Source organism: Engraulis encrasicolus, chromosome 20, assembly GCF_034702125.1.
Source record: "Engraulis encrasicolus isolate BLACKSEA-1 chromosome 20, IST_EnEncr_1.0, whole genome shotgun sequence".
Taxonomy (NCBI): domain Eukaryota; kingdom Metazoa; phylum Chordata; class Actinopteri; order Clupeiformes; family Engraulidae; genus Engraulis; species Engraulis encrasicolus.
In genome coordinates this window covers 9925145-9946675 of record NC_085876.1, presented here as the reverse complement: position 1 = coordinate 9946675, position 21531 = coordinate 9925145, and the positions used below count along the sequence as shown (strand labels likewise).

The following is a 21531-nucleotide window of genomic DNA, read 5'->3' as shown; positions in this document are numbered from 1 at the left end:
TCTCCACGTAGTCTGCTGTTGGAAGGGAAGCCTGGCTAATGCATTTAGAAGTGAAACTCGGTCAAGTAAATAGCTGTGTCAAAAGCTGTGTTTTAGAATCGTATGACAACTTAAGATGAGTTTTGATTGAAGGCCTACTCTTGAAGGATCTATATCACTCATCAACGCACTGTACATTTCAGCCATGGAGCAACCTGCGCCCAAAGGGTAAAGAATGTGGATTACTGTTTGTTATGGGTCTGGCTAGCTAACTAGCTGTACTGTATCTGGCTTGTATGTGGCTCAGGACATTAACGAGTAGCTGTATCAAATTACAAGTGACATGTTAGCAATGTAAGTTTATATCGAGGATACTAAGAGACGAGAAAAGTGAGTGTTATTAAAAATTGTGCTCAGATAACGTCTAGTTATAAGCTTTTATGGATCTAATCTTACGAACCCTGCGATGTTTGTAATGAGATATCTGAAAGTAATGTTATTTCTGTAGCTAATGTTGACTAACACGTCTCACGTGAAGGATGTATCATAATTATTGAACTGTCTTTCTCCGATGTTGTCGCCTAAATGGCAAATTGTACTTTTTGTACTCCAGCAAACTGAAGAAGCTAAGCGAGGACAGTCTAACCAAGCAGCCAGAGGAAGTCTTCGATGTCTTGGAAAAGCTTGGAGAGGGGTAAGGCTGACCAGTCCACAGACTATGACACTTCACAACTTCTTTTGATTCGTCGATATCATTACAAAGGGAGGGCAGCGTAGTCGTACAGTGTGTGATTTTCAATGAGGAATTCCTATTGATTATTTTTTTATGAAATCCCAGTCACCATAGAAAACTGGTGAAAAAAACACTATGTGCTTTGTGTATTTTCCCACCTCTTTGGCCTTTGCCAATCATACCCCCCTCTCTCATCGTACCCCATACACACTCCCCCCCCCCCCTCTCCCCGACATGTCTCTGATGATCATTGATGTCCCCATCCCTCTGTCTCAGGTCGTATGGCAGCGTGTTCAAGGCGATCCACAAGGAGTCGGGGCAGGTGGTGGCCATCAAACAGGTGCCAGTGGAGTCAGACCTGCAGGAGATCATCAAGGAGATCTCCATCATGCAGCAGTGTGACAGGTGCGTGGGCCATTTGGTCATCATTTGAATCGCTGTTGTATTGTCGCCTAGTCAGATGATCATTTCCCTACATGCAGTGTAGCTGTTAGTTTGACAGTAGTACATGCAGCATCATGTAGCAGTGTGACAGATGGGTCATGTCTGGCAAGGAGCTTACAGTATGATTCACAAGGTTTCTGTGGTTATGTTTTTGTGTGTGTTGGCTGGCGCAGATGTGGCCTTGAATGGTTAGGGAGATTGATTTGGGATCAGAAGGTTACAGGTTTGAATCCCATCCTTTCCGGTAGTGTGGTCTCCCTTTACCTTTATTCTTGGATGAAATGCGCTTGAGAAAGGCATCTAACCCCACATAGCTCCAGGGACTGCCAATACCCGACAACAGTCATGGCCTAATTGTTAGGGATGTGGTCTTGAGATCAGAGGGTTGCCGGTTCAGATCCCACCCTTACCTCTCCCTACACCTCCATCCATGGCTTAAGTACCCTTGAGCAAGGCACTTAACCCCACATTGCTCCAGGGACTGTAAACAAAATATCCTGTAATTAACTGTAAGTCCGAGTCGCTTTGGATAAAACTGTCAGCTAATTGTGATATAATGTTATGTAAAATATCTCCCAATATCAATCAGTATCTTGAATGGAGAACTGTCCCCCAAAAGTTGTTGTGGCTATGCTGACAGCGGGGAAACTTGATTGTTTTCTCCGCGGAGGCTATACGTAAGTAAAGCGCAAGGCTACAAGCACAGGCCTAGTTCGGATCATGGAATGTACCCATAGTGTATTGCCTATTTGTTTGCTGTCTGGTCTTATCCCACCATGTGCTTGTCTCCCCTTGCCCATAAAACGGTCACTCTCTGACAAAGCCTTGACTTCTCACTTGTCAGTTCCCATAGGGAATGATTTGTTGTCAATATTGACTGTTGCATGCTGATGTGGTTTTCCGTTACAGCCCGTACGTAGTGAAATACTATGGCAGCTATTTCAAGAACACAGACCTGTGGATCGTCATGGAGTACTGCGGAGCTGGCTCTGTTTCAGACATCATCAGGCTGCGCAACAAGACGGTAAGGACTGAAAGATGCTGGCAGTCTCGATTAGCAATGGTTGATGTCGTGGTGGAAGACACATCCAAACGTCACGGAAAAATAAAATAACAAATGGGAGCATAAAAACCCTGGTTGAAACGGGACTTTTGTATCTTTTTTTATCTGATGTTGTGGTGGGAAAATAAGATTTTACATACTTTTTCTACAGTGGCAGTTTTTTCACAGAACAATTACAGACAACAAAATGTCTTTTGATCAACTGCGCCCGACAGAATCACATGACCGCACGCTCGTGGTTCTGTGCTGTCAAGGACCTTTGCTTCATGAATGCATGCAGTGGAATGCACACAATATAAAGCGAACACGGCCTAAGGAGGATGAGCTTAAAACCATCCTCAAGTCCCATGCATTGGATATGAAGCGAGAGTTTGGGGGTGGGTATGGTTTAGGGCAGCACAATTCATTGAAATGAATCAAAAATCGTGATTTGATTGTGATATCGACATTGTGATTTTAGTCGGGATTTAATTGTGGTAATAACGAGCTGCCTTCGGGCATCCGTGAAGCCAGAATATGCTGACAGGCTGGTATTTCTGATGGTGGAAAAAAGTAGATGTCCGCTTTGAAAATGTATTCAGGTCATACAACGTTTCGACCCAACAGGGTCTTCATCAGGCATGTGATTGTGGGTAGAAGGTGTCGTTTTAAATTCAGTTGTTTATTGTTCAATAATTGTGATTTAATAATCACGATTTCGATTTTTGATCCAAATAATCATGATTATCATCTTTTCCATAATCGTGCAGCCCTAGTATGGTTATTATGGTTATGATAGTCCTCATGACCGATGATCTCCTGCCATTGTCTACAGTTTTAATGAGTATGAGATTGTCACTGTCCTTCATCATCCCATATAAAAGCCTGGACTCCTCATTTTCTTAATCAAATGAACTCCTTCAGGCTGTCTATCATAAGGTTTACTACTTCCCCTAGGTTTACTCAGCCAGGTTTATCACTTAATCATGTTCTTGGACTAGCCCCCTCTTTATTCATGACTTATGTTTTGTGCATTGTTACCACAGCTCACGGAGGACGAGATTGCCACCATCCTCAAGTCGACCCTGAAGGGGCTGGAGTACCTGCACTTCATGAGGAAGATCCACCGCGACATCAAGGCCGGAAACATCCTACTCAACACGGAGGGTCACGCCAAACTGGCCGACTTTGGAGTGGCCGGACAGCTCACTGTGAGTCACCATGAGTAACGAGCACACAGGCTGGTTTTGTTCTTTTGGGGAAGTTCTGTTCTGTTGTAATGTTCTCAGACCTCATCAGACCTAATATCCCATTGATTTTCAATGGAGTTTTATTTATGGTGAGTTGAAATGCCCATACCACCAAAGTGGTAATCTGTGGTTTTTAAACAAGAGGAAAGACAGCTGGTTTTGTTGTCTTGGGGAAGGTCTGTTCTGTTGTAATTTTATTAGTTGCTTAATTACATTTTTTCTTTCTGGCCAAGGATATCAGTGGCATGGTTGAATATACTGTACACATGAGAGGAAAATACTAGAGATCCTGATTTTTAGGATCCTGCCGGATACCGGATCCACTGCTGAAGATCCTGCCGGATCCGGAACCGGATCCTACAAAAGGGTTGAAACATATAGTCTACTCGAACACGTGGGCCCTTTTTATTACGTTGGCTCAAACTATTTTTTAGACTCATTGGCTTATTGCCACACTGCCTGCAATGGCCGCTTCCAAAGGGCTTTCACTCCATGCAGTGACTGGGGTTGTGAAAGACTGACTGAAAAGCCTAGGCTAGAGATGCACCAGACCCTGATTTTTAGGTAACATGCCGGATACCGGATCCACAGTTTAAGATCCTGCCGGACCCGGATCCTGGGAAAAACCCTATTATCCTGCCGGATCCAGAACCGGTACTTTAAGAGGAAAAGGGTTATCCACCCCACTAGTTGCTGTTGGGGTGTTTAGACAGGGCAGTGTGAGAAGAACAGACAGGAAGTGAGTGGTAGAATGTCATTTTATCAGAGCCCACCAGACTTAATATCCCATTGATTTTCAATGGGGTTTTATTTCTGGGGAGTTGAAATGCCCATACTACCCAAGCTCCAAAACATGTTGTGGTAGTCTATGGGAAGTGTGGGTCACCAGATAAAAAAGCAAAAAATGGCTGACGGCAAAGCATCAAGGATATCTGGGCTTCCATAACTCCCATACAATGCCACTGCCATTAACTTCAGTGATTAAGGCAAAGAGATTCCTAACCAAGTATTTAACATTGTCATATCATTTAAACAAATGAATTATTGGAATAGTTTAAAATGTGGGCCATGAATCTATAATCTGTCAAAGTTTAACATGATTGATGGAATTATGGAAATAAATACACTTTTCCATGATATTCAATTTTTTTTAAAGGAACTGTATATGGGGACCCTGGTTTGAGCCTGGCCAGGGTCATTCCCAACCCTAACCCATTGCTCTCTCCCCACAACTTTCCAGTCACATCTTCACTATCCTGTCACAATAAAGGCACTAAAACCCCCAAATTATAATTTCCAAAAAATGTGTTTTTCGACCTAACCTGTCCTTGGGCTCTCCTCCCCTCCATAGGACACCATGGCCAAGAGAAACACTGTGATTGGCACTCCGTTCTGGATGGCCCCCGAGGTGATCCAGGAGATCGGCTACAACTGTGTGGCGGACATCTGGTCTCTGGGCATCACGGCTATCGAGATGGCGGAGGGCAAGCCACCCTACGCAGACATCCACCCCATGAGGGTAGGTACTCTATAGGGCGCTGTATACAGGGCAAGCCACCGTACACATACATAATAACTGTATATTACAGTGTAGTGGGCAAGTCATAGGTATACATCTTAAATATACTGTACCACTGACTTTCTTTGACGACGTGTACAATTTCTGAAAGTAAATGCATCATTTTTTTTTTCTTTCTAGGCAATTTTCATGATCCCGACCAATCCTCCTCCGGCGTTCCGCAAGCCGGAGCTGTGGACGGATGACTTTACGGACTTTGTCAAAAAGTGCCTGGTGAAGAACCCGGAGCACAGAGCCACGGCCACACAACTCCTGCAGGTCAGTGCAGTGGGCCTCAGCTGAAACAGTTTACCACATGAGGCATACATGCAATTTCGTGGTGTGCACTTGTGTGCCGTGAAGTGCTCTGTCACAATGACATTGGGAGTTGGAGTGTCCCAGGTGGGCTTTCACTTAAACCCAGAGGTATATAGGAATCATGTATGCGTTTTTTCCCCCCATTGAATCATAGACGGTGGGCTAGATTTCGTAGCTCCTTTAGAAAACGAGTTTCGTTCTCACTCTCGAGTGGCAACTTGATTTTTCTAATATGACCTCCTGACAATATATAAAGCAATATTCTGGCTGTTGCCACGCTGAAAAGTTGCACGTTGATATTAAAAAATAACGAAATTAAAAAAGACTGGGGGTGACGTCACATAATACACAGTCAATGGGAAGTCTCCGCCCCTCAAAGTTGAAAAGGGAATATTTATCCGCATATCGGGCTTTTTTCATAGGCAGATAATCATTGAAACAAGGTAGACATTTCATTCCTGACCATTTTCCTGTTACTGGAAAAAATAACAGAGCTTGCATTTCTTTACTGACACGTAGTTATTTGGCGAATTGATCTACCCCAGTCACCTCATTGCTCTATTGCTTTGAGGGAACAGACCTGTCCTCTTTTTGACATTTATCTCTCGTTGCCCAATGATGGTCAGACAGTCGAACACTAACAGCGAAAAAGAGCACTTCTGAAAGTTTGAGAGATTTTGTTTTTGCATGTACACAACAAGTGAGCCCACTTACCCCCCAACTTGTAACTTTTTGCCATGAAATCTGACAGTTCCGGGTAGCATGCACGCGCTAGCTGTATTCTGCCTCGTTGACTTTGCATTGACGTGACGTCACTCGGTCGGCTAGTTTTTGTTGTCATTTTTATAAATCAATGTGCAAGTTTTGAGGATGGCAACAGCCAAAATATTGATTAATGGGTTGTCAGGGGGTTATATAAGCAAAAATAAAGTTGCCACTCGTTAACACCAACGAACTGACAAGATATGAGACTGGGCCCACCACCTATCAGGAATTTCCAACTTAAAATGCCTGGTCAGTCCCACACATGAAGAGATAAACACATAGGCCATTCACCTTTGCAGATGTATAGCTGCTGGTAACTTCATTGGTTTTGTTGATCACATGGAATGTGCCATGAGTTCCTGTGATTTTTCTTTCCCTTTCTTGGTCTTTTCAAGATCCATTCATCAGTACTGCATGGTTAAACCTCTTTTTTAACTGTATTAGGTACTGATCTCTCCTTCTCTCTCCTGCCTCTCTCTCTCTTCTCTCTGTCCTCTCCTCTGCTGTTTCTCTTCATCACTAACACATATCTGATCTCTCTCTCTCTCTCTCTCTCTCTCTCTCTCTCTCTCTCTCTCTCTCTCTCTCTCTCTCTCTCTCTCTCTCTCTCTCTCTCTCTCTCTCTCTCTCTCTCTCTCTTTCTTTCTTTCTCTCTTTCTTTCTTTCTTTCTTTCTTTCTTTCTTTCTTTCTTTCTTTCTTTCTTTCTTTCTTTCTTTCTTTCTTTCTTTCTTTCTTTCTTTCTTTCTTTCTTTCTTTCTTCTTCTCCTCCTCCTCCTCCTCCTCCACAGCATCCCTTCATCACCAATGCCAAGGCGGTGAGCATCCTGCGCGACCTGATAACAGAGGCCATGGACATGAAGGCCAAGAGGCAGCAGGAGCAGCAGAGGGAGATGGAGGAGGACGAGGACAACTCGGTACATGAATGGACACACTGCGTGCGTGTGCGTGTGCCTGTGCGTGTGTGTATGTGTGAGGGAGAGGGAGAGGGAGAGGGAGAGAGAGGGAAGCAGAGGTGCTGCAGGATCAGTAGAAAGAGCTGAAGGAAGACGATGATGCTAAACTGACGTGTGTGTGTGTGTGTGTGTGCTTGTCGTTTGCATGTGTGATGTCTGATTTGATCACATGTTGATGGGAATGATGCTTAATGAAGGCTGGATCCTATCATTTCCCGTCCCTCCATGCCTTCCCTCGCTATCTACGGGTGGGAGACGTGACGCCTTGTTTTTTCGTAACATTGGTTAAAAACCTACAAAACTGTTATTTTCCTTTAAAAAAAACAAATGTCAATGAAAGAAGATGTGGTACATTATGTTTCATATTAGTCTTAGATGAGAAGAAACATTTTTGTTAAGATTTATGTAAAGGTTTATATGTCAAATTTCCTGCGGTGTGACTGTAACATTAATGAAACAATATATAATAATATATATATAAATTAACCAACAACATTTTGAATAATGTATGAAGCATTTGGCATGATTGCATAAATCTTAACTTTAGATTAAGATATGTGAATGTGGAAAAAACTCAAGAAAGTAATATTAACTACAAGTTCAATTTCGTAACACAAATTGCGTCCTGTGGGGTGACATGTATGTCAATGTTTGTGAATGGGCAGCTGCAAGGCCAACTACAAGGGTCTTAAAGACTGGCTCCTAACCAGTCAGTACCTCAGTTATTGGAGAGTGCTGTGGAAGTTTAAGGTGACTCTTAACCTCTTAATATGTCTTCATATTGCAATCTTTCTGTCACGCAATGCTTTGGTTCATTTTATGGTGTCCTGTGGTGTGACTGCTCTTATAGGAGGAAAAAAAGTTTTTTTATTAATGAAAACACATATTAAGATTAAACACAATATCATTATCAAGTTAGCATGAGCTCAGATGTCAGTCATGTATACAAAAGGATTAAAATGGCCATAATGCAGTGAATTCCCTGTGGTGTGACTCCATTCTCCTGCGGTGTGACATGCCTATGCTATGTGTTGATGCAGGACACATTTTCCCAAAAATGGCAAAAATAAGGTGAAATTCCACAGACCACTAAGTGCTTTATTTTTTTCTATTTTTTTCCAATTTTTATCCATCATTTTTTTTCAGGAATTTGAAAAACTTTTTTTTTTTTGCGTTACGCCCTTAAACGTCAACCACCCCTACACAGGCAGAGGAGGAGGAGGAGGAGGAGGTGGTGTAGCCGGGCTGTGCCCTCCTAGTGACGCAACACTTTCAGCGTTGTAACTAGTCAGGTCAAGAGCAATGCGAGTACTTTCTGAGTTCCCGCAAAATACGGGAGCTCCTCCCACTTTGTCCATAGCAAACATCCATAAGCAAATTAAGGGAGGCAGGTTAACCATGCCGTTTGGGAAACGTTAATTGTTATGCTCTTGGTCAGACCAAGTCTCGAAGAGATTTGAACGTCGATGATAATCAGGCTAGAGGGGGTGTACTCCTGCACTATGCGGAAGTTTGGCTAAAAGGGAGAGGGCACCATGCGTCCCACTGTTGTCAATGCCCAGTATGCTGCTTGATGGACACTAGATTGCTATGGTGTAGCTCCTCTCTCTCTCCCTGCCACAGGAGGTGGAGGTGGTGGGAGGTGGAGGTGTATGTTTGATTAACACTAGATTGCTATGGTGTAGCTAAGCTCCTCTCTCTCCCTCTCCTGGCCACAGGAGGTGGAGGTGGACACTAGAACACTAGATTGCTATCGTGTAGCTGACGGTAGGGACACATAGGAGGCGAAGCAAGCGAAGCGAAGAGAGGCGAAATCCAACCGTCATCACGTCGTCGCGGCGAATCAAATGGAATGGAACAGTTATGTTGTTGATTTGATTGGGCCGCGGCAGGCGAATTCGCTCCTCATTTGCCTAACATTAAACTTTCTTTAATAATTTTGCTTCGCTTCGCTCCTGTTCGCTTGCTTTCGCTTGCCATCGCTTGCCTTCGCCTCCCTCATAGGAATGAATGGCAAAGTTCGCAAATTCGCGTGTATGTGTCCCTACCGTAAGCTCCTCTCTCTCCCTTCCCTGCCACAGGAGGAGGAGGTGGAGGTGGACTCCCACACCATGGTCAAGACTGGCTCGGAGGGAGCGGGCACCATGCGTGCCAGCGGGACCATGAGCGACGGGGCGCAGACCATGATCGAGCACGGCAGCACCATGCTAGAGTCGGACCTGGGCACCATGGTCATCAACAGTGATGACGAGGAGGAGGAAGAGGACGTGGGCTCCATGAGGAGTAGGATTATTTTTATTCGTAACTCTTTTTATTTAATTTTTGAGGGTCAGTGACATTTCAGCAGTGGCACAATGACAGCCAGGCACTGGCAGTGGCACTATTGTATGGATGTTTTTTTTGTTTTGTTTGGTTTTAGTGGACTATCTAAGAAGCATATTCATTGCAGCATATCAACCACCAATTGTTGTTATTCCGTTACTCCATTAGGAAAAGTCTGCCGGCCTGTAATACAACAAAATTCACTTCGAGTTTCAGTTTCGAGAAATCAATTATGTTGATCATCATTACTCTGTAGGACAAATGACTGCAGGCTTGGAATCTATCCGTTTGCCACAAAATCCAAAATTATGTTTTTGTGAACTAAATTATTTGAAACGTCAACATCAATTCAACAAAACCATTGTCTTACAGCATTACAGGTCAACATTTTTTTCCCTCCATCTTTGTCTCAGGATGTGCACAACCTTCCTGTTTTTAATACTATTCTCTCTTTCTCGCTCTCGCTCTCGCTCTTGCTCGCTCTGTCTCTCTCTTGCTCTCTCTCTCCTCTCCATTCAATGCATTAGAGCTTTTTTGGCCTGACAAAAATAAATGTTGTATTGCCAAAGCATTGACTAATAAATAGATACATTTGGAATAAGTGCCTATTTTAATAATTAAAAAAACAAAGTAATTCTCTCTCTCTCTCTCTCTCTCTCTCTCTCTCTCTCTCTCTCTCTCTCTCTCTCTCTCTCTCTCCATGCCCCTCCATAGGGAACGCCACCAACCAGCCAGCGCAGCGGCCGTCCTTCATGGACTACTTTGACAAGCAGGACTCCAACAAGGCCCAGGAGAGCTACAACCACGGCCAGCAGGAGCAGTACCTCATCCCCAAGACGTCCTTCCCTGAGAGCTGGAAGGTGCCGCAGGACGGAGACTTCGATTTCGTAAGTCCACTTTATCTTCCATTTGTTTTTTTTTTGTTTGTTTTTTTAAGGGACACTGTGTGAGATTTTTAGTTGTTTATTTCCAGAATTCATGCTGCCCATTCACTAATGTTACCTTTTTCATGAATACTTACCACCACCACCATCAAATTCTAAGCAATCATTATGACTGGAAATATTGCACTTTTCATACATGAGAAGGGGGATCTTCTCCATGGTCCGCCATTTTGAATTTCCAAAAATTGCCATTTTCAGCTGCAAAAAGGATTCTACTTGGACCACACTAGAAAATATTTGTGTATTACTTAGTAAACTTTCATGTAAAGATCAGATTTGGCAATAGGCAGCCCCGTTTCTATGAGCAGTAGCAGTAGTTTCTATGAGCAGTCCCGTTTCTATTAGCAGTAGCAGTAGTTGCAGTACCTTTTATGACCATTTTCTGCACAGTGTACCTTTAAGTTATACACCGCATTCCACATTATTATGCAAATGACATTTCCCCAAATAATCAATATGTATGACAGTCGTCATAATTTTCAAGTCATCAGCCATTAGAGTACAATTAAAACGTTTTTGAATGAACCTTTCAATGATAACAGAATTTTTTAAAATAATAAAAAACCTAAAATTCCCAAAATGCTCTGTTCCACATTATTACGCAAAACAGTTTTTTAGTGTTATAATCCAAATTTCTTTCTTTTTTCCCATTTACATCAATACTGTTGGCATTTTGAACCATCTAAATTACATTTCAATGTTCAAAATTTGGTTATAAGCTGTAACTGAAATGCTGCATTTAACATTGAAGTCGATGGCAGGACATTGTATGGGAGTTATGGAAGCCCAGATATCCTTGATGCTTTGCTCTCAGCTGTTTTTGTTTGTTTGGTCTGGTGGCCCACACTTCACTCTTCGATATACCTGTAGATTTCCGTACCATGTTTAGGTGATTTGGTGGTTATGGGCATTCTAATTCACCAGACATAACATCCTATTCATTTCCAATGGGGTTTTATGTCTGGTGAGTAAGAATGTCGATACCACCAAAGTACCTAAATGTGGCATGGAAATCTACGGGTATATTGAATAGTGAAGTGTGGGTCACCAGATCAAACAAACAAAAACAGCTGAGAGCAAAGCATCAAGGATATCTGGGCTTCCATAACTCCCATACAACGCCCTGCCATTGACTTCAATGTTAAATGTAGCATTTCAGTTACAGCTTATAACCAAGTTTTGAACATTGCAATGTAATTTAGAACGTACCAAATGGCAACAGTATTGATGTAAATGGGGAAAAAAGAAAGAAATTTGGATTGCAACACTACAAAACTGTTTTGCGTAATAAGTTGGAACAGAGCATTTTGGAAATGTTAAGTTTTTCATTATTTTAAAAAATACTGTTATCATTGGAAGGTTCATTCAAAAACTTTTTAATTGTACTCTAATGGCTGATGACTTGAAAATTATGACGACTGTCATACATATTGATTATTTGGGGAAATGTCATTTGCGTAATAATGTGGAATGCAGTGTAATGTGACGGGGTGTGTATGTACTCTTCCTCTGGTTGGTCTATCGGTGTGTGGACGGGGTGTAATAGATGTGTTTGTGTGAGTGCTTGTGTATACATGTACAATGTGTGTCTATTAATGTACGTGTCTATTAATGTATGTGCTTTTGTAGTTGTACCGTGGGTGTGTGTGGGTGATTTGTGTCTGCTACGTGTATGCCTTGGTATTTACCGTTTCTGCCTGTGTATATATAGTGTCTTGTATGTGTATAACATTTAACTGTGTGTGCGTGTGCGTGTGCGTGTGTGTTTTATCCAGTTGAAGAACCTGGACTATGAGGAGCTCCAGATGCGTCTGAGTGCGCTGGACCCCATGATGGAGCGCGAGATCGAGGAGCTGAGGCAGCGCTACACCGCCAAACGCCAGCCCATACTCGACGCCATGGACGCCAAGAAGCGGCGCCAGCAGAACTTCTGAGCCGTACACACACACACACACACACACACACACTGAGGAAGAAGAATGATCGCACACATACATACACAATGAGAAGGAGGAAGATCGAACACACGCACACACACACACACCAAGGAGAAAGAACGCCCACACACACACAGATACGCTCACATATATCAGGAGGAATAACAGCTGATTCAATGCACCAATCATCGCACATCAGGCTGACAAGCTGTGACAAACTGGTTTATCTATCCCAGAGGTAGTCGCACAAACAATAGCAAAGCAGCCCATTTAGTTCCTTAAAATAAAACCATGGGCTGTTGTCCAAGTGTAGTCATTCACCCAAAGTATGTTCACCAAGAATGAGATGTAAATCTTCTAATACAGGAACCCCACGGTTCTATAGACCCTTATGTTATGAAATGTACCTCTTTGAGCTCGGTTAGCCGCAAAACCACCATGTTGGAAATTGGCCCCTAACGATCACAGGGGGACAGTGCGCTCAGCCCTCCTACCCGAAACGGTGGCTATCGTGGGACTATATCATCTGTGACTGACTATTTCAAGTCATTTTTTTTCTTTCTTTTGCAAGATCACTTTATGAAAATAATGTTGTATATCATTGATGTAATTTTGCTGTGATGATACCTTTATGATATTATTAACTACATACTATTCAGAGAATCCATTTTAGATCATGTCCGACAATAGCAATACCCAATTTCTCCTCCTATCCACACCAGTAAGCTACGGCCATACCCGCCTCTATTTGATCACTCAGGCTCAAGTTAAAATAGGTCTATCTTAAGCTCGCAACCGGCAACATTGCATCGCTTGTACTGTTTTCGCAGTCTCGGGCTTCACGTAGCTCGAAGATGCACATTCAGCGTACAGTTCATTCAGCATAAACTCCCAAGCCCGACCTATGCTTGTGGCAGTGCGCTTCGCTGACGCCCCGCCTCTGAGGAGGAAACGAAAGCGTTTCCCCACTGTAAGCCTAGCCACGACAACTTTTGGGTGACTTTTCCTCATTCAACATCCTGATTGCAAATGAGAAAATGACAATTGAATTGCGCTTTTGAAAGATATTAAATTAAACTCGTCAATGACGTCTTGCCATGTCATCACGCGGCCACAAGCACAAGGGAGGATGGGAGTTCGCATAATAGAAAGAACCCTCAATTGACTGATCTTGCTCAGTGATTAGCGAGTAGCGACGTGTGTGTGACGCAGCTTAAAAACTGACAAATGAAGGAAAGTCTTTTTTTTATCATTATTTCACGTACCGACAATTAGTATGTTACTGCATGGGGGAAAGGGAAATTCGGAACGTAGAAGAAGATGATGAGAAGAAGAAAAGGAAAAAAAGTAAATTCCAAGTATATTTTTAACCACTGATGGAATTTGTGGGGAAAATAATTTCTCAACCAAAGACAATCACATGAAGAGAATGCCTTAGAATGTTGTTATTTTTTTCCTGGTGCCGTTGCATTGCTGCGTCGGCAAAGAAAAAGAGTAAATACTGTATATATTATTAGTGTTCTGAACCACTCAACGTCACATTTGTTTTAATTATTGTTTTTAAAGACACATGGTTTTTACTCCATATTTACTCCACTATTTGGCTCTGTTTAAAAGCGCACTGATAGATATACCTAGCCTGGCTATTACCAGCCTGAATATCTTAATTCCTAGGCTAAGAAATTCCCCTTCTAGTCCATCTCTGTTTACTTCTTGGTGAATGTGAATTGATTTTTTTTTTCACCCTTTTCATTTCTTTTATTTTATTCCCTAAATGATTTTTCGTTTTAATGATGGTTTGCAGTGAGGGTCGTTTGCGGCAGAATGTTTTCAATCAGACTATTCTCTCTGCTTTTATCATTTGCAGTGTGTAACCAAGTAGCCCCCATGCTTCAGCGCCCCCAGTTTTGTTCTGTCTCTCTTGTTGTGCTCTGCTCGACTCTGGGATGCCATGAATTGAACTCAGGGGCCCTTTGAATACGATTGCCACGTCTGCTAGTTATGGCCCAAGTTACCTTACTCTCAATAGTACTTTATTCAGAACTTTGAGCAGAACAGAGCTTTTGTAACTTTTATGTCTTTTCTGCTAACTTCACTTTTGGTGAAACGCTACCAAGTGCACAGCCTAGGCATGCAAGTTTTTGGTCAAATGTGAAATGTTATGATGAAATGTTAATGGGGGACTGTGGTGTTTGATTTCGTTATGTCTAGGGACCAGAGTGTGTGTTTAGTCTTCTTTACATCTTAGCCAAGGACAGGAGCCTAACACCCACAGATAATATGCAGAGTGTTGACTTCTTTCTTTCTTTCTTTCTTTCTTTCTTTCTTTCTTTCTTTCTTTCTTTCTTTCTTTCTTTCTTTCTTTCTGTGTACCTGTCTGTCTCCCTCTATCTTAATAGGCCTACTTCTCTTTTTGACTGTCAAAAGAGTCATTTTTGAAGGATGGTGGTGATTGTTATTTTGTCAGACAGCGTTAAATGTAAGACCATACCTGAGTTTAAAACTACAGGACCCTACCATGACCAAGTTTTAGTTGCACACTTTGCTTTCCTTTTCCTTTTCTGCTTTGGTGCTGCTGAATGTTAGCATGCACCAAACACAACCTCATGATCATACATAGCTGCCTTATTTAGTTGTCTACTCTTGTGTGAACAAGTGTACACATAATGTTCCTTTCTCTGACATGTACAACTTTTTATTCTTACAGAAAGAAACTAATTTATTGTTTATATGTAACATTATACCATGTTTTGTAACGGCGCCCTTGGATGGGTTTCATGAATAAAGGTCAATACTAAAGAACTGGAATTTTGTTGATATTGTTGTGTACAGTACTGTCCGAGAACATTCACCACACGCGTGGGTCCTTGTCGGCCATTCTCGAGACGTTCCAATTCTGACACCTGCTGCGCCGTAATGATCATACAAGTCGCACCTAAAAAGGATATGGCGTGTTTGACCATTTGTTTGTTTGACCATTTGTTTTAAAATGCAAAATTATTTTCATAACGGTGTCAGCATGCACTAGTAAAACAGGTTTCAAGTCTTGCAAACTAAGGATGAATTATGTGTTTTTCATTACGCAGGATATTTTCTGTGCGCCGATTTATCATGTTCCTTGGTAATTGGAAACGACAGCTGAAAGAAATCTGAAGACACTTGAAAGCCGCAACTTGCACGCACCACACCGGTTTGTGTAGCCCAGCCCCCTGGGCGTGAACACATAGCTTCTTGTTCACCAGGAAACCACACCGGCGCACACTTCCCAAAAATCCTGTAGAAAGTAGTCGTTCAAGTGGACACACTTCCTTCTGACAGCAAAAACATGGCCACAGTTCGAAAGATAATTCATACAGACACCGCTCCCGCAGCTATTGGACCATACAGGTAAGCGCGACTGCTACATCATACTCATTAAGATGTTGTCGAGCATTTCTGTTAACTTTCTGAAGACCATTTGGATTGACTCGCTTGATCCGCATCTGTCAGTGGACCAACACGTGAGCTTCCCTAAACGTGGACGTCCTACTTTGTATGACTTTGTGTCCTTGTTTTCTGTAAAAATGTGTATGTCCGTAAAACGATTCCCCTGGAATGAATGGGACGTATTTTGTCTCAGAAATTAAACATTTACTAGTACTGCTCGATTTGTTGGGTGGGTCAAAGGGTACTTCGAGCTGATGTTCGTCTGTTCAACATCTTTGGCCGGTGACCGCTTTTGCAGTCAGACTTGTACAAGACAGACTCCGCTAGAGCTCTAGCCTCATCCTCGTAGACTACAATGGCTCAAATTCAGAGGAAAATACCGTATACACCTAAAGCTCCCATCCGCCAGGGAATCTACAGGTAGGTTTTGCAGCCGGCCATATTATTTTAGTAGCCATGTGCTTTGTTGAGTTATGCGCTAAAAGCTGCTTATTTTATAACTCGAAGAACAGAACATTGGGCAGCAGTTAAAAACTTTAGAAAGAAGACCAGATAATTATTTTGGAGTCTGTAATTTGGTACCCACTCGCTTCCCCAAGGGGAGTTACGCTCTCAGCCAATGGTAGGCCTGTGTGTGTGTGTGTGTGCGCGCGTGTGTGCGCAGTTTTGCACTGAATGAGCGACACAATGGGGGCAATTGAGATTTCTATTTGACCAAAGTACAGTCTGGTCTCACCCAACCATCTATAAGCGCTCTCTTTGTCAACCGCACTGTTTTAAGTATTTTATAGCTTCCAGAGTTGCCTTGGCCTTGGCCTTCAGAGTTTGACCATGTGAAACTGGTTCGAGTTGCACAACTTGAATGGGAATGCCTGTAGTGTCGCACGTGATGCAGCAGAGGGCAGCAAAGGGTTAAAATGTAGGCCTGGATATCTAGGTGCTGTACTGCCTTGCTAGCACTACATTGTGCATGGAAAACAAAAATGCAATTGCAAATAACATTATTATGATGAGGATAACGAGTTTTTTGTGGTCTTGGGCAGGTCCAGTATGGTGCACAACTCTACTCAGCTATTAGATATACTGGACACACTGCTCACTGTTTTTTTTTTTTTTTTTTTTACCTTAATTTAACCAGGGAACACCATCACATTGATGGAAATCCCTTTTTCATGTGAGCCCTGTTAATTGGCACGCGCACTCTCTAAAAACACTCATCAGGTGCTCTAACCACTGCGGGCACGAATGCTCTCGGCTATTTAAATGTTTGAGTGTGAAGTGATTGATTATTAATGCACGTGGTGGTGGCGTTGTTTGCTGTTGTTGTATTTTCCAGCCAGGCGGTGGTGGTGGACCGCACCATGTACATCTCCGGCCAGCTGGGGCTAGACACTGCATCAGGACAGCTGGTGGAGGGAGGGGTCCAGGCCCAGGCCAAAAAGGTGATGGGGATGGTTGATGATGATGATTTGTGATGATGATGATGTTTACAAGAAATAACATCAACCACACAATGCATAGGGGGAGCCAAATGAGTAATCAACATGATCCAATTTCCCAATGTAATATAAACGATTAATATAAATGATTTTTATTAGCTTATAGCCTAACAGAGTGGCATATGACATAACTGCTCTTTGCAGAATTGCCACAGTGGATCACAATTCACGTCAGGGATAAATAAAAAAGCAGCTAGATCCACGTTGAACTGGTTAAGGCAACAGAAAATGGGGGAAGTGCATACTAAAAAGCAACATTGATGCGTTCCTCAAGGACAGCTTGGATATGTTCATCAATATATGGTTAGACCATTACCACGGATATTATGAAGGTCACATATTTTTGTGTGTACATTGTTTATTACAAGTCGTCTAACTCCTCTCCTTCGAACTATTGTGCGTGTGTGGTGTGGTGGTGTGTGCACTCACGTGAATCCCGTAAAATTGGCGCCGTACGGCAGTCTCCAGAGCTGGTGTGGGAAGGAATGTGTATTTGAAAGCATGTATGTGATATGATATTGTGCTATATAAATGTGTTGTTATTATTAGGCTTTGGACAACATGGGGCAGATTCTGAAGGCAGCTGGGTGTGACTATGGAAATGGTAAAATAAATGAATTTCTCACAACAATATATTTTAGCAATACATATGGCACATCCTTTACGATTTCGAAACGAGAGTCTTTTATCAATTCAGCTTTTCTTCCCCTCCAGTTGTCAAGACGACTGTTCTCTTGGCTGACATGAATGACTTCAACAGTGTCAATGAAGTTTATAAACACTGTAAGTAATGCCAATGAAGTTTATAAACAATGTAAGTAATGCTGATAAAGTTTGTAAGCAATGTAAATAAGCCCATGTGACGTCAGGATCAATCCACTCCTTCAAGCAGTCAAAGCGCTTTACATTGTATGCCTCACATTCACCCATTCACACTCACATTCACACACTGGTGGCAGTGGCTTCCACGCAGGGTACCACCTTGACGCCAGGTGCAATTTGGGGTTAAGTGTCTCACTTAAGCGGCAGAGCGGGTCTTGAACCTGCAACCTTCTGGATGCCCAATGGCTCCTCTACCTGAGCCACAACCACCCCATCTGAGGGATGTTTGGTAGTAGATGGATAGTAGCTTCTGAATCTCACTTAACCAGCCCAGTGAAGTAGTGAGGATCAGTTTGATGTATATGTGTAGCTTTTATTTTATTTTATTTACCTGGAAGGGTGTGTAGAACATTACAATCTCCCCCTTTTAGTATGCGCCATTTGAAAAGTGGCAAAAAATATAAACATTGTACATGGAATGTGCATGTGTGCCTTACTTGTAAATCAGGAATTGTTCAATTTAATAGTGTGTCAGGAAATAATTGTACATTAGTCAATATATCTGAATTATTTTGTAAGTTTCATAGCTCTTTTCTGTATGGGAGTGACGCAGCAAGGTCAGACAGCGTGGACAGACAGTCACTTCCTACAAATACGGTCACAGGTTTCCACTGTGCGCGCGCGCACACATACACACGCAGCCACACTCGGCCACCCTGCTTGTCAGGCTGTCTGTTGTTTACTAGGCCGTGTTCACACTGCAGTGCTGTGCAAAGCATGCTGGGCAGGCAGGCAGGCCCTGTACTGTAGGTGGGTGGGAGGAGGTGTTTCTCCATTGACATAGTTCACAGGTGTAACCGTAGCCTCGGCTGGAGCCCGCTGTAAGCGGAGCCAGGGAAGTGCTGTGAAATCTAAGCCTTATCCTCCTCCTCCTCCTCCTCATCCTCCAGTCGAGCTCCAGCACTGTTAGTAGCACTATCTACCCTGCCTTACCTGCCTACCTAATCTAACCACCTGTACCTGCCTGCCAGTGCCTTGGCGATGTGGCTTATCTGTCGACCTGAGCCCCAACGCCAGTACAAGGTACTAGTAGCACAATAGCTGTTGTGACTGTTTGTCACATGGCTTACCATAGTCTGTAACGCAAGATGGGTGATGGCTCAAGGACGTCAGTTAGATGCAACAGGAATAAAGGCACATCAATTATATCAATGATTGTCATACGCCACAGGACCAAACATTATAAGTAGCACATCTAGGGGTTGTTTGGGGGCTAGGGCCATGTTTGCAGGCAAATGGTAGCTCCTTTCGACTACGCAGCCCATTTTGACAGAACACCAGGTGCACAGCGTAGGCTTTACTCCTTGAGGGAACTTTCCGTGACCCAGACGCAGAGGGCCCAGGGCATGCTGGGAGTCGCTGTGTAACCCCAGAGTGGCGTAGCTATAGTCAACAGCCAACACAAAGCAGAGCAGCTAACTACCTTGGGGCTGGGCCCAATAAAGGGCTTTCCCAGAGGGACGACTGACTGTAAAATACAGCTGGGGTATAGAGTTTAACAATGCAAGGTGATGGTGTTTTTTTTTTTTTTGCTTGTTTGGAGTTAACAAAAACTGTAATGGTATGCATTGGGGTCATGCCAGAATACCAGGTTATAGTTCTCAATCTTGTCATTTCTCACTTAGCACTTGATATGATATCCAGAAATATTGCTTGGCCAGATAGATGATCATTTATTACACCCATATGGACCGCATGGTAGGCCTAATGGAGATATACTGCAGGTAGATAACTCAGGTTTTACAACCGTACATGAGTTCATTCATTCATCACGATCCTGTGTTGTATCTTCACACATCATTCACCCGACGAGAGTGACTCTTCAGTGAACACAGGAAAATAAGATATTTGAAATATACTTTGCCTTTTTTCTTACAGATTTCAGCAGTAACTATCCAGCCAGGGCCGCCTATCAGGTCGCAGCTCTGCCAAGGGTGAGTATGTATTCTTGTACTCCATTGGACAGATGCCTTTGACCCCCTCCCTTTCTGGATTTTTATTGTATGACCTATAACTGTTTTTTCCCCATTTCCTGATTGATCCAAATTGAAAATAACATTTATAGATGCACTTTTAAATTTGCTGTTGTCACTTTCTGACTGAACTGAATTGGGGCTCCCTTGCGTTGAATATCATGCCTCACACACCCACCGTTGAACTTGGATGCATGCATGCTGTGTGAGTGATGATGAATGACCTTCATCTGTCCTCTGCAGGGTGGCCTTGTGGAGATCGAGGCAGTGGCTGCCGTGGGAACCATCACCGACGCCTCCTGACTAGCTGGCCACAACAAGCACAAGTTGTAAAGAACACCCCCCAAACTGACACCAGAACTCCTGGAAGATTGAATAAGTGCAATTAGTCTTGAACTGAAAGGAACACCGGATATTGCCAGTAGATGAGTGTTGTAAGCGAACATGCCAATGTTTGGCCTTCATCATACGCTGTTTTTTATATAAACGCCAAGCCTGATAATGTTGACCATAGTTCTGAGTTTTGTCTTTTTTTCCAAAGTGTTCATAATGGAAGTGCTTTCCTGGTACAGTAAAAAAGATGAAGGTTTAGGTTTGGTTAGAGTGTAGTGGGTTTCCACAAGAATATGCTTCATGGCATTCCATAACATGTACTATTACCTCCTACATTGTTTACAAAGGGCTAGTGGGAAAATATCAAGAATGCCATGATGTGTTTCAAGCCAGGTAGCAATTATGTGAACTACATGTTATGTTGATGTGCATACTGTTAAAGAACTCCAAGGACATTGTATTGAGGCTTAAAATATACATATTACTGACCTAAAAATCAAAATCTAAAAAAAGTAGCCTTCCAGAAATCATGCTCAAAACTCATCTTAAAGCACCGTCACACCAGCACTTTGCACTTATTCACTATCAATTAATTTCACAAATATGAAAAGCACATACTGCAGGTGGCTGGTAGCTCAAGCAGTCATCAGCATGTTCTTAGAGCAGTGCTCTTGGATATCGGTGATCTGTTCATTCAAGAGAAAGGCTCATCCAGGCACAAATATCCCTAACCTTTTGTTAACCACGAATTGTACATGAGGATGCATGTCAGGAAAGAATAACACCAAGAGAATGCAAGCTTCTCTTTGAAGACATACAAGCTCCACTCTTCTATTGCTTGGTCAATGCCTGACTATTATTTGGACCATCATGCACCGTTTCTTTACTGAAACCGTGTTCATATATATAACTCTACCGTACCATCAAAGTAGCCCATGCATGAACTGGCTGAACTGGACCAGGCGTAGACCTCAACAGCGGGACCCAGCTAGACAGACGAGTTGACACACGACACTCGCACTTGCTGACAGATATGCATCAAACATTAACCACAACAGGCAACATGGAGGTTCTTTTCTGAGCTGCAAGAATGGATGCACAGCGCGCAGGGAACCTGTTTGTATGCCTTCCTGAGTGCTCTGCTTACACTTAATATGGTCTCAAAGATGCAA

At 42.8% G+C, this 21531-nt stretch overlaps 2 protein-coding genes across 3 annotated transcripts; both read left to right on the top strand.

Annotated features, from left to right (window-relative positions):
* The first annotated feature begins 25 nt into the window (after positions 1-25).
* On the top strand, positions 26-15069 carry stk3 (serine/threonine kinase 3 (STE20 homolog, yeast)). Its single transcript, XM_063185383.1, has 11 exons — positions 26-207; positions 593-673; positions 989-1117; positions 2066-2180; positions 3245-3409; positions 4800-4967; positions 5148-5285; positions 6879-7004; positions 9125-9326; positions 10080-10252; positions 12085-15069. The coding sequence occupies exons 1-11, from the start codon at positions 185-187 to the stop codon at positions 12241-12243; spliced, it is 1479 nt and encodes a 492-aa protein (XP_063041453.1). The 5' UTR covers positions 26-184; the 3' UTR covers positions 12244-15069.
* Positions 15070-15448: 379 nt separating this feature from the next.
* Positions 15449-20539, top strand: LOC134436249 (2-iminobutanoate/2-iminopropanoate deaminase-like). 2 transcript variants are annotated; one of them, XM_063185382.1, is made up of 6 exons: positions 15449-15633; positions 17009-17114; positions 17721-17775; positions 17886-17954; positions 19932-19987; positions 20270-20539. In XM_063185382.1, the coding sequence occupies exons 1-6, from the start codon at positions 15572-15574 to the stop codon at positions 20327-20329; spliced, it is 408 nt and encodes a 135-aa protein (XP_063041452.1). In that variant the 5' UTR covers positions 15449-15571; the 3' UTR covers positions 20330-20539. The 2 variants fall into 2 exon arrangements, with proteins under 2 accessions (XP_063041452.1, XP_063041451.1); XM_063185381.1 differs by lacking the exon at positions 15449-15633 and adding an exon at positions 15925-16092.
* The last annotated feature ends 992 nt before the right edge of the window (positions 20540-21531 follow it).

Bases quoted from the DNA above. Each gene is read 5' to 3' on its own strand.
- stk3 (XM_063185383.1), top strand. From the start codon at position 185: ATGGAGCAACCTGCGCCCAAAGG. The intron at 208-592 runs GTAAAGAATGTG...TTTGTACTCCAG, and splicing joins GAGCAACCTGCGCCCAAAGG to CAAACTGAAGAAGCTAAGCG. The intron at 5,286-6,878 runs GTCAGTGCAGTG...CCTCCTCCACAG, and splicing joins CGGCCACACAACTCCTGCAG to CATCCCTTCATCACCAATGC.
- LOC134436249 (XM_063185381.1), top strand. From the start codon at position 16,028: ATGGCTCAAATTCAGAGGAAAATACCGTATACACCTAAAGCTCCCATC. The intron at 17,115-17,720 runs GTGATGGGGATG...TGTTATTATTAG, and splicing joins TCCAGGCCCAGGCCAAAAAG to GCTTTGGACAACATGGGGCA. The intron at 19,988-20,269 runs GTGAGTATGTAT...TGTCCTCTGCAG, and splicing joins AGGTCGCAGCTCTGCCAAGG to GGTGGCCTTGTGGAGATCGA.